This window comes from Lithobates pipiens, unplaced genomic scaffold (genome assembly GCF_037356315.1).
Source record: "Lithobates pipiens isolate NorthernLeopardFrog02 unplaced genomic scaffold, aLitPip1_a1.2 Scaffold_30, whole genome shotgun sequence".
Classification (NCBI taxonomy): domain Eukaryota; kingdom Metazoa; phylum Chordata; class Amphibia; order Anura; family Ranidae; genus Lithobates; species Lithobates pipiens.
This window is the reverse complement of record NW_027507791.1, coordinates 21,617,157-21,633,675: the sequence shown is the minus strand read 5'-3', so window position 1 is coordinate 21,633,675 and position 16,519 is coordinate 21,617,157. Positions and strand designations below refer to the sequence as shown.

General features: G+C 44.8%; 1 protein-coding gene across 1 annotated transcript in view; it reads right to left on the bottom strand.

The window, feature by feature from the left end:
• Positions 1–16,519, bottom strand: part of SETD3 (SET domain containing 3, actin N3(tau)-histidine methyltransferase) — a gene marked incomplete in the record, with an annotated part of 111,513 nt that overhangs the window by 78,012 nt on the left and 16,982 nt on the right. The window contains 4 exon segments of the mRNA XM_077463765.1: positions 1,759–1,910; positions 3,450–3,542; positions 6,245–6,359; positions 7,306–7,349. Of these exon segments, the coding sequence (XP_077319891.1) occupies positions 1,759–1,910; positions 3,450–3,542; positions 6,245–6,347 (348 nt within the window).

Here is a 16,519-nt window from a genome sequence, read left to right as displayed (position 1 = left end):
GTTTTACCACCCCCAATCCAGCCAACCAAACTGTAAAATAACAGCCAGATGGGGCTTTTCACATGCTGCGACCAAGGCAATTTTAAACCAGAGTTTAGAGCTTTGAAGTGCTTGTCGAACTCACACCATTGAGTTTAATGGGGCTGCACCGCAATCACGTGCGCTGCGTGTGATGACAGTGCACCATTATAGGGTTAAATCAGGTGGTGAGGAGGGAATATGACTCCTCCTCACTGCCTGTCAAATGATCTCCGACTAGAAGGAGAGAGCCTGAGGTTGGTACAGTGGGGATTTCTGCAGATCCTGACCTACAGTGAAGGACGGGTGCACGGCTCCTGGGATTTGCAGTGTGCAGGAAGAATTTGGCTATATAGAGTGGAAGGAGAGCGTCAGGACATCTCCTAGGCAGTGTATTTTTTGGCCAGAATCCAGCTTCCCTGCTCTACTGATCAGCTCACCAAACTCTCTACTTCCAGTTCCTGCAGCTCTCCCCCATGGACATCTGTCAGCATTATTCAGTGAGGGAAGTGGAAAGGCTCAGAGAGGCATGCTGCAAGTGGAGGCCTCAAGGGCCACCCAGGCACAGACAAAGGGTCGGATGTGGCCTTAGGGCCAAAATTTGCCCAGATCTGGTGCATAAAGTAGATTAAAACACTGTCCTTGTCTACAGCTTGAGAAACCAAATGAGGCTCCAAAATCAAAAGGCGTTGTATAGAGCAACCAATCAGCAGCTATTTTCCACTTTTAACCCGCGGGGAAAACTACAACCTAAAGTGTTACTAAACCCACAGCAGTAAAATCAGTGTGTATATGCTTGTTATACTCGCTGTGAAAACTAAGGGGTTAATCCTCTTCTGTATTGTGTAAAAAGGCTGTTTGATCCTGTATGCACAGGTCCTCTTCTGTCACTGACTACAGGATATGTCCAGATAAGACAAAGTTGCTGGAGTCAGGCTGCACATGCTCAGTTTGGTGTGTATTGCTAAAGGATTTTAATTTTTTTTCTTGGGAGGGTGTATGTCAGGGATATGCAATTAGTGGACCTCCAGCTGTTGCAGAACTACAAGTCCCATGAGGCATAGCAAGACTCTGACGGCCACAAGCATGGCACCCCCAGAGGCAGAGGCATGATGGGACTTGTAGTTCTGCAACAGCTGGAGGTCCTCTAATTGCATATCCCTGGTGTATGTGATCAGCACAGGGCCAATCAGCACTGTCCATACAGAGGGTGAGGGGTCCTGGGTCCTGATAGGACAGCTCAGTGCTATATGAAAACTCCTCCTACAAGCTTTACCAGGAACTGATAGAAGTCACGAGATTGCTATATAGTGCTGATGAGAAAAGGTATTTAGCAGTTTATATTTGGTAAAATAATTGCATTACTACGTTCTCTGGGAGACCAGATATAGTAAATGCATGGTCCTAGGCTTAGTAACACTTTAAATCTGGATTTTGGCCAACTTTGCAAGTTTGCACTGGCTTCTATAAATGTATCTATGGGCTTGTGTCAACAGGCAAATGCGTTCAGGTGCATTATGCTTGCATTTAAGATCAGTTCATTCAAAAATCATCGACCGGGGAATATGAGCTGCAGTTGACCTCTTAAGCTGTATCGAACCGCTTCAAGCTGCTTTTGCAATCTCCTTTACTTGTATGGTGAGAGAAATAGTTATGACGTCAACATAACCCTAAGGCAGAGGAGACATGGGAATCTAGGCTATTCCAGTGGAGAATCATTTATATTATTCCAAAACACACCTTTATCTCTCTTGTAGCCTTCAGTCCAAAGCCTTCATTAGGAAACTCTACAAGTTCAAATCCTTCCGTTGATGCCTCATTTGTTCTTGCCCACTCAATAAGTTCAGTGAAATAATCTTCTCTGTTCCCGTCAAACACAATGGACAAGCCCACTACAAAATGTCAAAAGAAATTATTCAAGAAAAAAATAAAAATAAAACACACAATAACAACAACTAAAAGGCATCACTAGCAGTTATGTTAAACCTGTATTAAAGCATTTGTATAGTCAATTTTTTTACTTTTACCTACAGGAAAGCCTATAATAAGGCTTACCTGTAGGTAAAAAAAAAATATCTCCTAAAACTGTACGGTTACCCGGAAGAAACGCAGAGGGAGCATGTCAGCTCCCTCGGCGTGGATCGGGCCAGATGTCGGGGCCTCGTTCTAAGGTAAGTATTTCATAATGAGCTAGTATGCGGTGGCTAACAGCATGGCAAAGGTAGCAAGAATCATTGGGCACAGGGGTGAGTCCTCAAGAGAACCTGTCTCTTTGCCCTAAATGGATAAAGTGATGGATTTACTTCAGAACCCAATTCTGAGCAAATAAAACATTTCCCTTTGCAGTGGGGCTGTGCCCATACTGCTAGTGTTCATAACTAATTTTGTCTAGGGGAGAGGGGAAACCGTTTTACTTACCTGATCCTTGGGCTCCACCCTTCCCCACTAGCGATGCTTCCGTATGAGCCGGTGGTGGGCTGTCCCTTGGTGCCCTCACATCCAGTGCAAGGCTCTAGAGCAATGGCATGTGGGGGTGCCGATGCTGCGGGGACCTGTCTAGCTGCGGGGATGAGCGGAGGATGGGGTAAGCAAATCTCCTTCAATTGTCCCCCTCGATCTAAAAAAGAAATGTATCCTTCCATTGTGGCCACAGCAAGGGGTCATTATTTTGTTCGCCTGGAGGTGGGCTTTAAGCTACAGTAAACACCGAAGGAAGGGTGCCATGATGTGTTTTTTATTCAGACCCTTGACAGTCACATCAGGATTCTCCATATTCCTTGTGCAAGAAAATATCTTTCCAAAAACTGGCCTAGGTATCACCCCCCAAGTGAGAGTTTTCAAGTCTAGCGATAAGTGGCTCCACAACCTAGACCAGTGATGGTGAACCTTGGCACCCCAGATGTTTTGGAACTACATTTCCCATCATGCTCCACTACACTACAGAGTGCAAGAGCATCTTGGGAAATGTAGTTCCAAAACATCTGGGGTGCCAAGGTTCACAATCACTGACCTAGACCTTCATCAAGCTGGGGAAAGGGGCATGCCTACTGTCCCCAAACCGAAAAATGTGGACACTCTGTAAGACCTATTAATCAAGAGTTACAGTAGGAGCATGAAGGTTGTAGTTGGGCCTCTTGGACATCCACAAGGCCCTAACTTGCCTTGTGGATGATCCTAATCTGACCAGCACATGTAAAATCTAAAATCTTATTAAAACCGAGTGCAACATTTTCTCAGCAATTTTGCTTTACTTTGCCTGCATGCATGCCACCATTCTACAGGACTTCTGTCCTTCCAAGCTGTGCAGTGTAATACAAACAAAAGGGCAAGTTGCATATGGGTAATTTGGCATAATGTGTCATCTCATATTGGTGTAAATAAAACAAATGTAAATTAAAAATTCCTTGTGTAAGAAAAAAACCTTCTCTGACCTTTCTGCTTTTTACGGATTCTTTCGACAAGGCTGCGGATCTGCACATATTCTTCCCACTCTCTCCCCGGAGCAGAACTGGGATTACTGCACTCTGCAGAAAGAAAACACAACAACTTTAAACAGGAGACAGAAATTCTAATGTACAGCTCTCCCATTCACTTAACCCGCATCAACTACAGTTTTGGAGAGAGAGAAGAAAAGTTGGAACACCTATCAGGTTTTATTGTCTGGGGCTCTGTTAGGGATATTTCCCCTGACTTTATGTTCTGCAGTCACCTTTTACCAGACAGGAAGTGAGAGAAAATCCGCAACAGACCAATGACAATAAAAAAAAAAAAAAAAAAAAAAAAAAATAATAATAATAATAATAATAATAATAATAATAATAATTTACCTTTCAGAATCACTTCTATGTATGACTTTTTTTTTTTTTTAAAGAATCATACTTACCTAGGTGGATGCAGCATCATCGATCCCCTGGTGCTTCTAACACTGAGAATAGCGTGATCGAACACCGCCAATCACTCGGTTCTCACAGTTCCATGAGCAGAGAGCCGTTGACTGTCAGTTAGCAGCTTCCTGCTCTGCCTCCTGGCTCTCACTGGAGTGCTGGTCTGTGGATGGGGGCGGGAGCGGGTGGCTCAGGCTATCAGCGGCTCTGGTGCTGGTCCAGGCATGTGGGTAGATCCCAACTCATTGTCGTGATCTTGCCCGAGCCTGGACTGGCTTTGTAACATTAGCCAACAGCGGCTGAAAACAGGTCACAGGAGTGCAGAACGAACCACAGGAGAAGTACAGGAAAACGAGCTTTGGCTGTGTTTCTCCTTCAAATTATGAGGTTAGTGGGGCGATCCCCTAAAGCATTCTATAAAAGCAGAGCCAAGCTTCCTGGTAGAAGTTGGTTCTCCACTATGGGCTGGATAACATAGAAATGCTGCAAATTAATTCCATCTTTTAACTTTTTTTTTTTATTTTATTTTTTTTTTTTTTTAGACAGATAGAGCTTTTATTTTGGTAGTTAACAACTACTGGATTTTATTTTTTATTATATAAAAAGGGAAAAGACCCAAAACTTAGATTTGTTTACATTTAAAAAGGAGAAGTACAGCCTAAAGCTTGTTTGGCTTCTCCTGTGAATTACAGGAGTGCAGTCCGTTCTGTATTCCTGTGACCTGTTTTCAGCAGACAGAGTGCTGAAGCCCGCTGCCGGCTGACATCACAGAGCCTATCCAGGCTTCAGCAGGATCGTGACAATAAAGCCGGGATCCGCCCACATGCCTGGACTGGCACCCTGCTCAGCCTCTCAGAGAGCCGCTTTTATACCCTCCACAGCCGAGTGCTCCAGTGAGTGCGTTGGGGGGGGGGGGGGGGTACGGGGCAGAGGAGAGAGGGGTGACAGTCACCAGCTCTTTGCTCAGGGAGCTGTGAGAACCGAGCGATGGGTGGCGTTTGAATGTTCAGTTCTCAATGCTAGAGTTGGCGGGGGACGGATGCAGCATCGGACTGATACTGCATTTGTCTGAAGCAGGGGTGCCCCAACCTTTTGAAGAGCGAGGGCCACTTAAGTGAATTGGTAACTGGTCGCGGACCACAATGAGCGAAGTGGGAGGATGAGAGGTCTGTATCAACAGACACAGACCACTCTACTCTATGGGCCCTCTGATCCAATCCGATTCGCCCAGACAGAAGGGGCAAACCCCTTTCTGTTTTTTTTTTTTTTTTTAGCTAGGCGAGTGTAAAACAGACACAAGTCAGTTTACATCTGCTGCTCCTTCGAGGTGAATAGTAAGTCCTATTGGGTCAGACCAATCATGTGAAAGGCCTAAGGCTGCTTTCACACTGATGCGCTGCGATTTGCCCAAAGCGCGGGTGCAGCGCAGTGAACCTGTGGATTTTCTGCGGGTTAGCTGCACTTTGCCATAAACTTCTATTATATTCTGCAGGTGTGGTGCACTTTCTGAAGGAGCAACAAACCTGCAGGTAATAACAGAAGTCTATGGCTCAATGCAGGTAACAACGCAGCTGCACTGAACCTGCGGATCAGTTTGAAAGCAGCCCAGTAACCACTGCAAAACAGATATATCCATATATGCTGTGAATTTAGTAGTAAACTTACCTTTAATAACCGTCTTCCATTCTGGTATTGCTGGCTGTTGCTGTCCCAGACAGAGTGCATTTGTTATCACTCCGCCTGTGACGGGAGCGGGCACTATACAGGAAGCATTGGCTTATGTGGCTCTGCTTCACAGCCACTTGCTTCCACTTCCAGTGGCTTCATTCACAAAACTGCTGCTCTGATATGGCTGGTCAGCAAACAGTGATCTGGGCTTGCCAACCTGCCATCTTAGAGCAGGAGGTCGAGGGCCACATTAGAGGGCTCCGCGGGCCGACCCCATACTTCTCCTTTAACATTAATTTCCTTTAAAAAAAAAATGTATCCTACATTTACTGGTGGTCAGTGGCACTTTAAACCCTCTCACCCTTAAAAACAATCCCCATCATTGGTGGTTAGTGGGGGCCCCACTTTTCTTCCTGCTGTGTTTATAAACATTAAGCCGGTCAAAACGGAGGAAAGGGAACTGTGATTGGTTCATAACAATCACAAGGTACAGAGCCACTCTGGTTGTCTCTGTAAATAGTGACTGTGGTCTAAGCTGGCCTACAGTATTTACAAAATCTACAAAACTATCGAGGAAATGCTTGCGTTATATGCAGCCAGTAAATACAAAGAACAGCCGCTCCTCGAGATGTTGTCTGTTATCAATGCGCACACAGAGTTCTCTCCATACTTACTCTGCAGTAATTCATTGATCAGGTTCATCATCTCCTTCGGGGACACAGCTGCTGCTGCCCCACTGCCTGACTTCTGGGTTTTCACCCTGCTCTTCTTCCCCATCTCTGGATCTGCCTGCAATTAATATCAGAGTCAGCATTATAACAAGATTTCTGTTGCACCAAACACAGAAGGTTATTTATACAGCCAAGGAACAAAATGTGTTATTTATATTGTGGGGAATCTCAATTACTTGCAAAATAAAAATTGCAAAATAGTTTGAAGTTAACAACACAAATGTTTTTTTTTCCCCCAGGTAGCTAGAATGGTCACCACAGAGGTTTCTGTTGCTATAGCTTTAACCACTTCACCCCCTTCTGCCCAGGATACATTTCAGCGCTGTCACACTTTGAACGACAATTAGTCGTGCAACACTGTACCCAAATAAAGGTTATATATTTTTTTCTCAGACAGATAGCGCTTTCCTTTGTTTGTATTTACAGTGGTTGTAAACACTTACAACCAACTTTGACCTACAGGTAAGCCTAGATTAAGGCTTACCTGTAGGTCCAAGAAATATCTCCTAAACCTACACGGTTTAGGAGATATTTGCCGAAAGACAGGCACTGAGCGTGCCGCAGTTAACGGCGATATGCCGCGAGTGGCGGCTCCCGTGCGCATGCGCCGGAGTGACGTCATCGTGGCTCTGACAAATGACAGCGCCAGAGCAGCGAGACCCACCGGGAAGATGGAGGCTCCGGACTACAGGGAACAGCAGTGACATCGCTGGCTCCTGTGTCAGGTAAGTGACACATAATGGGGTAGTATGCGATGCATAGTAGTCCATTATGCTTTACCTTTGCAGGGAATCAAAGAGGAAGTAAACCCATCAGGGTTTACTTCCTCTTTGTGGTTAATATAATAGCCCTGTCTGAAAAGCAGCATTGGAGGGGGAGGGTTTACTACCACTTTAATCCTCACGGAATTTGCAAAGTTTTCTTAGTAGATAAGGACTTTGATTCCAATTTAGCAGTGCAGTGGATGGCTACGTTTCTCAAATCAGCTTTCCTCCATTTTTTACCTTTATTTGCTAAACTGAAATCCTGCGATGAAGTCCCGAAGCACCTACCAAGGGAAAAAAAAAAAATCAAGTTAGCAACAAGGAAGAGAAAATACTTTCAGAAACATGAACATAAAATGCAGTGACACATTTCCGACACACAGCTCCCTGTTACCACAACTGAGCTATAAAAACAAACAGTTTAAAATGTAATGAAAACTAAAATGATACGATCACAATGTTGGCCACACACTTTTATTTTTTGGCAGGGATGGACAAATTTGCTCTGAAAAAAGTTAGGAGTCAGTTTTTTAAACCAACAGGGCTTACAGGTAGAGCATGTAACATTTTGCTAAGGGTGAACTTATCCCTTTAACCCTTACGCTGCCACATACGTTTTTGGACACATTTAAAAAAGGTGGTTGTAAACCCTTACAACCACTTTAAACTACAGGTAAGCCTAGATTAAGGCTTACCTGTAGGTGCAAGAAATATCTCCCAAACCTATACGGTTAAGGAGAAATTATCCTAAAAATGGGCACCAATTTCTACGGCACGAACCGTTAGTGAAGGTGATCATGCCGTCACCGACGGCTCCCGCGCTGCTCCGGCGATGTGACTGGTCCGGAGCAGCGATACTTGGAAGTCACTCCTCGACAGAGGAGGTGAACGAGGGTCGCTTCAGGGGGCTTCAATCTCAGGTTTAGGAGATATTTGCAGAAATAGCGGCTACGGCCAATGTCTACGGCACCAGCGTGCAAGCGAGTCACAGCCGGAAGTCACTCCAGGACAGATGGCGACATCGAAGAAGGCAAAACGAGGGCCCATGTGGGGGCTTCGATCTCAGGTAAGTAATTCATAATGAGCTAGTATGCCAAGCATACTAGCTCATTATGCCTTTGTCTTGCAGGGTGTATTTTTTTTTCCAGAGGCTTTACTTCTACCTCTTTAAAAATAAATAAATTTTAGCCCTGAAGATTACATAAAGCCCCCAAAAAACATTATATATTTTCTGAAAGCAGACACCCTAGAGAATAAAAATAGTTTGATATTATCGCAAAGGTCCAGGAAGCACAAAACGACAGTAAAAAACATATTAAAAACAAAATATTGCTTGTTCCGTTATCTTAGGCGTCCCTTTGGAAAGTTTCATATGAACTACCGTGAACGGCTCTCGAAAGCTGTGTACCAACGAATCAATTAGTGAACGATCGCTCTAAATTCATTTTTTTTCCCCCCCGAAGATTTTCTCATTGTGCGTACTAGGCATTAACGTACATTGGTCCAAGCTGGACCAATATAACTACCGTATATGTATAATAGCAATGCCTGGAATTATTCTTTAATTCATTGATACATCAATGAATTAAATAATTTAATAAATGATATAATTTATTAAATTATTGAATATAAATTTAATAATTAATAAAAATAAAATGTTTCAAATACAAGCAGCGCAAGTACCTAAATTTGACCTGGCATCAGCCTCTTGCAGTCCTTGTACAGCGGGGACCAGAGAGTGAGAAGAATAAGCAGCACAAAGAGCCATTCAGTTCATATGCCATCAAGAAGCATGTGGATAGGAGGAGGAAACAAAGTGAATGAGAGAGGAGCTCATCACTGTGCTGCTTCTCTTTTCATCCTCCAGTCCCACTGGGGGCAAGTCCATGGCATGAATGATGTCGGGGGGGGGGGGTACTGCACGTGACTGATCCAGGTTGAAGGAGAGTATTGCAGCAAAAGCTGCTATTTTTATCCTATTTTATATAAGCCTTTATGCCACTAGTTCTGATTTAAGACATCAACAAGAAAAAAAATAAAAAAATGTTAGGAGTCACGGATGATTTCTGTATTATTTTTTTTTTTACTTGAGCTAGCTGCCTCCTGGGATTTGTCTCGGCTTGATTAGGATTAGAATAGTAAACTGTAAACAATACCGTACACTGGAAAGAACAAAAAAAATATATATATTAAAAAAAAAAAAAAAAAAAGGATGTACAGATGATATTCATGTTCTTATTAGGCCCTTTGCCAGCCAATACCCATGAACAAAGGCTGCGACCGGCGGAACTTATTCCTTTTTTGGAAATGTACAGATCTTTCATTCGGCGTCCTTCCTGTTTGAAATGGAGATGAAGTAAACCATGTTTGCACAAGAACCCTGCATCATTTCAGCTACAAAAAGCATAATTATTTTGTCATCAGCTCCATGGAAACGGAGTAAAAGGGATTTATTTAAATATCATAGCGATCACAGCACAAAACACGGGACTATATGATGGGGATAAGCTTGTCGACTTCCTCTGTAGGGGCTGGATATTCTGTAAAGAGGGGGGGGGCAGAAGATTTTTTTTCCTTAATGCTTAGAATGCATTAAGGTGAAAAACCTCAATGGTTTGCAGCCCCTTTAACTCCTTGTCACTGGGCTGCACACAAATATGAGGCCTTTCAGCGCCTGGGCCTTGGTGCAGAGCGGCAGCATATTTGCGTAAAATTGGTGCAAGAACAGCTGTGCCGAGAGCACCCCGTCCCTCCCGCCACAGTTACCGGCAGCTAACAGAAAGTTCCCGATCATTACTTGCGGGAGCTTTCCAATCATGTGACTGCTGTAAACAGCCAATGGCATGATCATAAACCCCACCCCACCTCTCGGCATCCTAATCCACTTAAAGGGCTGGGAGGTGCTGGTGTCAAGAGGTTAAAGTGGTTGTAAACCCTTACAGACCACTTTGACCTACAGGTAAGCCTAGATTAAGGCCTACCTGTAGGTGCAAGAAATATTGCCTAAACCTACACGGTTAAGGAGACATTTTCCTAAAAACGGGCACCAATTTCTACGGCACGCACGCGCACCGAGTGTGCCATTAGTGAAGGTGATCATGCCGTCACCGACGGCTCCCGCGCTGCTCCGGCGATGTGACTGGCCTGGAGCAGCGATACTTGGAAGTCACTCCTCGACAGAGGAGGTGAACGAGGGTCGCTTCAGGGGGCTTCAATCTCAGGTAAGTAATTCATAATGAGCAAGTATGCTATGCATACTAGCTCTTCGTCCTGCAGGTTTTTTTTTTTCAAAAACCGCTTAAAGGACCACCTCCTGCACATTTACGTTGGAAGAATGGCACAGCTGGGCACATCAATGTACAGGTGCGTTGCTCTTTAAGTGCTCAGCCATGGGTCGCGCTCGTCCTGAGCTCCATGACTGTGGCCGCGGAACCCGATCGCCGCTGGTGTCGCGTGATTGGGTCAGAGAGCTGAAGAACTCCTACTGAGCCTGTCACTGATCGTCTGTTCCCCGTTATAGGGAAAGACGATCAGTGACATCACATGTGAGGCCATGCCACCCTACAGTAAAAAAAAAAAAAAAAAAAAAAAAAAAACACACACACGTCACACTTAACCCCTCCTCGCCCCCTAGTGGTTAACCCCTTCACTGCCAGTGTAATTTACACAGGAATCACTGCATTTAAATAGCACCGATTGCTGTATAAATGACAATGGTCCCAAAAATGTGTCAAATGTCCGATGTGTCCGCCATAATGTAGCAGTCACAATAAAAATAGCTGATCGCCGCCATTACTAGTAAAAAAAAAAAAAAAAAATATTAATAAAAATGCTATAAAACTATCCCCTATTTTGTAAACACTATAACTTTTGTGCAAACCAAAAAAAAATAAAAAATATGAAGAATGCATATCGGCCTAAACTGAGGAAAAAAAACGTTTTTTTAATATATTTTTGGGGGATATTATCTCAAAAAGTAAAAAATATCACATTTTTTTCAAAATAGTCGCTCTATTTTTATTTATAGCGCAAAAAATAAAAACTGCAGAGGTGATAAAAAAAACACCAAAAAGAAAGCTCTATTTGAGGGGAAAAAAAAAAGGACGCCAATTTTGTTTGGGAGCCACGTCGCATGACCACGCAATTGTCAGTTAAAGCGACGCAGTGCCGAATCGCAAAAAGGGGCCTGGTCCTTTGGCTGAAAATTGGTCCGGGGCTTAAGTGGTTAAGAGAGGGTTTACTTCCTCTTTAATCTCTACCGGGTATCTTATTTTTTGCTAAATGGAAAAAAATAAAAACGGACCAAAAATTTTGAAAAAAAAAATAAAACGAGAAAGCCGGAGTTTATAAAATTTTACAAAATAAGTAAATTTTCTTCTTCACTGATGAAGCTAAGCTGATGGGGACTGATATTCGGCACCGATGGGGCTACACTGATGATCAGGGCACCGATTATCAGTGTAAATGCTATAATCACTGTACCCCGATAGATCAGCTCTCCTTTCCTCACACGCTGTCTCTGTGTAAGGAAAGGAGAGCCGATAACTTGCAACACGGTTTACACGTGAACAGCTGTGATTGGACACAGTTGATCACATGATCACATACACTTCCCGATGCGCACCCCAGTGGGCGCCTGGGTAGCGCGTTCTCGTTAGGAAATCCATGGACGCCCCCACCCCTCCCCCCCAGAACTGGAGAGCCGCACTGTAGCCGTATAGCAGCTATAGCACGGTATCCAAGTGGTTAAAGGGGTCAAGTAGAACCCCAGCTCATTAGTACCACCGCTCAGCAGATCCCCAGCTCATTAGTACCCTTGTTCAGCAGATTCCCTGATCAGTAGTACCCCCAGCTCTGCTGATGACCCACTCTGTACTAGAGCTCTGCATCGTCACCGGTCTCACGATTTGATTATCATCATCATGCCAACGATTCGATTCCGTGATGCATCACTATTACTGCCCATGGTTTTCATCAAAAAACCCATTAGCCTCACCAGTGCCCATCAAATGCAGCCTCACCAGTGCCCATCAATGCAGAGTCACTGCGCCCATTAGGCTAGGTTCACATTGCAGCGATGCGGAAACGCCGCAAATTCGGACAGTGCGATCTGCAAACTCAGACAGGAATCTGCTTCTGCTGCAGACCAAAAAAAAGGTCCTGTGCGATGCGAATTCAGCCATACTATCTGTATGGCTCAACTTGCATCGCACAGAGATCGAATGTGATTTGCACTGCAGTGTGGTGCGAATCACATCCGTTCTCAGAAACCGCTGCAGTGTGAACCCAGCCTTAATGCAGACTCACCAGCTACTGTTATGGAAAGGGATCAGAGTTACAGTATATATTCTTAAAGCGGGAGTCCGCCGGGATTCCGCCTTTTTTTATTTTTTTTAAAGCCAGCAGCTACAAATACTGCAGCTGCTGACTTTTAAAATAATGACATCTACCTGCCCAGCGCGCCCGCGATGTCGGCACCCGAAGCCGATCGAGTGTTGCCGCCGCCATCTTGGGTATGGGAATCAGGAAGTGGAGCCTTTCGGCTTCATTTCCCGGTTCCCTACTGCGCATGCGCGAGTCGCGCTGCGCAATAAGGATGGTCCTGGGATCCGTGTGTTTCCCAGCAGGCAGCGGGGGACCTTCGGAAAGGGGCACAGATTCTGTGGAAAGGGGCGTACCTTCTGCAGAATCCACACCCGAAGTGGGTGCAGATACCTGTACTGTACAGGTACCTGCACCCCCTCCCCCCTGAAAGGTGCCAATTGTGGCGCCGGAGGGGGGGAGGGTTCCAATGAGCGGAAGGTCCACATTAGGGTGGACCTCCGCTTTAACACAACGTGTATTGTAGGATAAACATATTCCATTTCATAGGGTGACAACACTGCTGAATACAGTTGTTATCCTAAGAAAGGAAGGGTTTTAATGACATGACATTACTAGGTTGACCACTTGTCGACTGCACATCTACTGCGACAGTTCAGGCCGGCTGTGCAGAACCAGATATAGTTAAAGATATAGATATAGACCAAGAACCCCCTAGATGGGACTTTGACAGACCACCAACACATGCAAAGCAACTATAACTTATAGTGTTCATTGATACAAAAAAATATTAAAACAGACAGCTGGCACCTGAGGAATATACAATACAAGTAGAACATTACAACACTTGTGCCCTTATGGGGATAGGATACCCCAAACCTGACGCGTTTCCAGTTTTGCTTGAAAACTTTCATCAGGGGCGGAGAGTAAGGCAAGATACAGTGTAATAACAGCTCACGATGGAGCCAATCCTCAATGAGATAAAGATATCAGGTGCAGCTGGACCCCAGAACAAGGTCCCTAGTGACCGATGCCCCGAAGACTGGTACGCCCCTCCACGGAGTATGCAGGCTGGTGTGGAAATTAAGTTATAGATCCACTACCTCCCTGAAAATATAGGGGGTTGAATAAAACTACCACCAACGTGGATCTGAGCCCCAAATGTGGCCCCCAGGAGGTCCCTTGTTTATTTGGATCTCTTGTTGGAAAAACCAGGAAGGAAGTCCTGTGAAGCGTCATGTCTGGATCCGATGCAGCCCAATATCACACTGCAATGGAAGAGTTTAACCACTTGCCAACTGGGCACTTAAACCCCCCTTGTGACCAGACCAATTTTCAGCTTTCGGTGCTCTCACACTTTGAATCACAATTACTTAGTCATGTAATTCTGAACCCAAATTAATTTTTTGTCCTTTTTCTCCCACAAATAGAGCTTTCTTTTGGTGGTATTTGATCACCTCTGGGGCTTTTTTTTTTTTTTTTTGCGCTATAAATGAAAAAAAAGACACCAAATTTCGGGGGGAAAAAAAACGCATATTTCTTTGTTTCTGTGATAAAATTTTGCAAATTATTAATTTGTCTTCATAAATTTTGGCCACAATTTATACTGCTACATATCTTTGGTAAAAATAACCCAAATTAGTGGATATTATTTGGTCTTTGTGAAAGTTAGAGAGTCTACAAGCTGTGGTAAGAATCATACAAAATTGATCACATCTGATGTACTGGTGGCCGATCTCATTTCTTGAGACCCGAACAAGCCAGGAATGTACAAATATCCCCCAAATGACCCCTTTTTTGAAAGTAGACATTCCAAGGTATTTAGTAAGAGGCATGGTGAGCTTTTTGATGTTGTAATTTTTTTCCCACAGTTCTTTGCAAAATGAAGATTTTGTTTTTCCCACAAAATTGTCATTGTAATAGGTTAATTTTCTCACTTGGCATGTGTATACCACAGATGACCCCCCAAAATAAATTGCTACTCCTCCTGAGTATTATGATACCGCATGTGTGGGACTTTTCCAAAGCCTGGCCATTCAGAGAGGACCAACATGCAGGGAGCGCCATCATGTGTTCTAGGAGCATAAATTACACATCTAACTTGTTGACTACCTATTACACTTTTGAAGGCCCTGGAGCACCAGGACAACGACAGGTGACACTGACGTGGCACTGATAAAAAAATGGCACTGATGTGGTACTGATGACAGATGACACTAATACGTGGCACTGACGACCCGTGGCACTAACGACACGTGGCACTGACGACACGTGGCACTGACGACACGTGGCACTGATGACACGTGGCACTGATGACACTGATGACAGGTGTCATCAGGTGGCACTGATGACAAATGGCACTGACAGGTGGCACTGGGGCAAATGCCACTGAAAGGTGGCACTGGGGACAGATGGCACTGACATTGTGGGCACTTTATTTTTTTATTATTATTTTTTTTTACCCAACGGAGGTTCATCTCTCCCTCCTCACACGCTGTCTGTGTGAGGAGGAAAAGCCGGCGATGACTGATCTCTCATTGGGCACGCCGATCGCGCTGTAAAACGGCCACGGTGATTGGCCATTTACAGCGAACTGTGACTGGATGTGTCCAGGGGACACGGCCAGCACAGAACTTCCCCGATGCGCGCTCTTAGGAGCGCGCAACGCAAAAGTAAACAGGAGGACGTCCAGGGACGGCCTCCTGGGAATTGGCGTCCACGCTGCAACAGTCTTTCGGCTATAGCGTGGACGCCTAGTGGTTAAGTAGTGGACAAAAGCTCACACACCCGCACCAAAAATAGTTTTTTTTTTTCATTTCAAATGGTCTTATTTTGCTTAACGTGCATTAAAAAAAAAAAAGAAAGGCTGATCAAATCCCACCAAACGAAAGCTCTATTTGTGTACAGCATTGCATGATCGCGCAATAGTCTGTTAAAGTAACGCAAAATTGTCCTGGTCATGAGGTCAAGTGGTTAAAAAAAATAAAAGGGGGTTTGAATGCAACCACCACAACCAACGACCAGTAAGCTGCAATACTATTAAATTTTGTTTTAGATATGATTCAAATATGAATTCCAGGTATGGTGGATAGAGATGTACCCCCCCCCCCTCCATCTGTCTACCTCATCCAGAGAACACTTTGCAATCATACAGAAAATGCAAGGCACTGTCCGAATGGCATCCGTGTCAACCTCCTGTATTCAGAATGCAGCATGCTATCCACTTAGCACAGGACCTGGAAGTGGAGATCACTGGAGCAGTGGTGTCCACTTCGGTCATTTCCAGCTTCCACAGCCATTGGCCAGGTATGACATACATTAGTCCAAGTTAAACCAATGTAACTATTATGTCCGATCAGCCCCTACTAGGGGTGCAACGGATCAAAAAACTCACGGATCGTATCGTTCCTCAAATCAGAGTCACGGATCGGATAATTTTTCGGATCAGCAAATAATAATTTAATTTGCAAAAACCTGTGAAAATTCCACCACCATATAGTCCCCACTGTAATATCAACAATCTCCCCCACTGTAATATTGGCTCTGAGTATGGCTGGGTATTGCAGAGTATTGGCAGGCAGGGTATTGCGGAGTATCGCAGAGTATTGGCAGGGTATCGCTAGAGTATTGGCAGGGTATCGCAGAGAATCGCTAGAGTATTGGCAGGGTATCGCAGAGTATTGCTAGAGTATTGGGGTATTGCTAGGGTATTGGGGTATTGCTAGGGTATTGCAAGGGTATTGACAGGGTATTGACAGGGTATGGAGGGATGGCTGCTTCCATCTCAGCATCTCTCCCCTCCACTGTACAGATTAGTACAGAGAGGGGAGAGAGGAAACGGCGTCATGACATGATGCCGGTTTGTTTACAAGTGATCGCTCCGTCGGAGCGAACAGTGTAAACAGCCTGGGTGTAGAAAGATGGCCACCGCTTCGGAGCTAGGCCGAAGCCGCGGCCTTTCCTAAGGCCGAGACCGCGGAGCGCGGCATGTGCCGATCCGAGCGGGTTGACCCGTTCGGATCACGTATCTGTGACAATCCGTTGCACCCCTAGCCCCTACCCTGTCCACCTTTAGGAGATCCCTGAAAACTCATTTATTCAGGGAAGCCGATCCCACACCCACCTAACAACT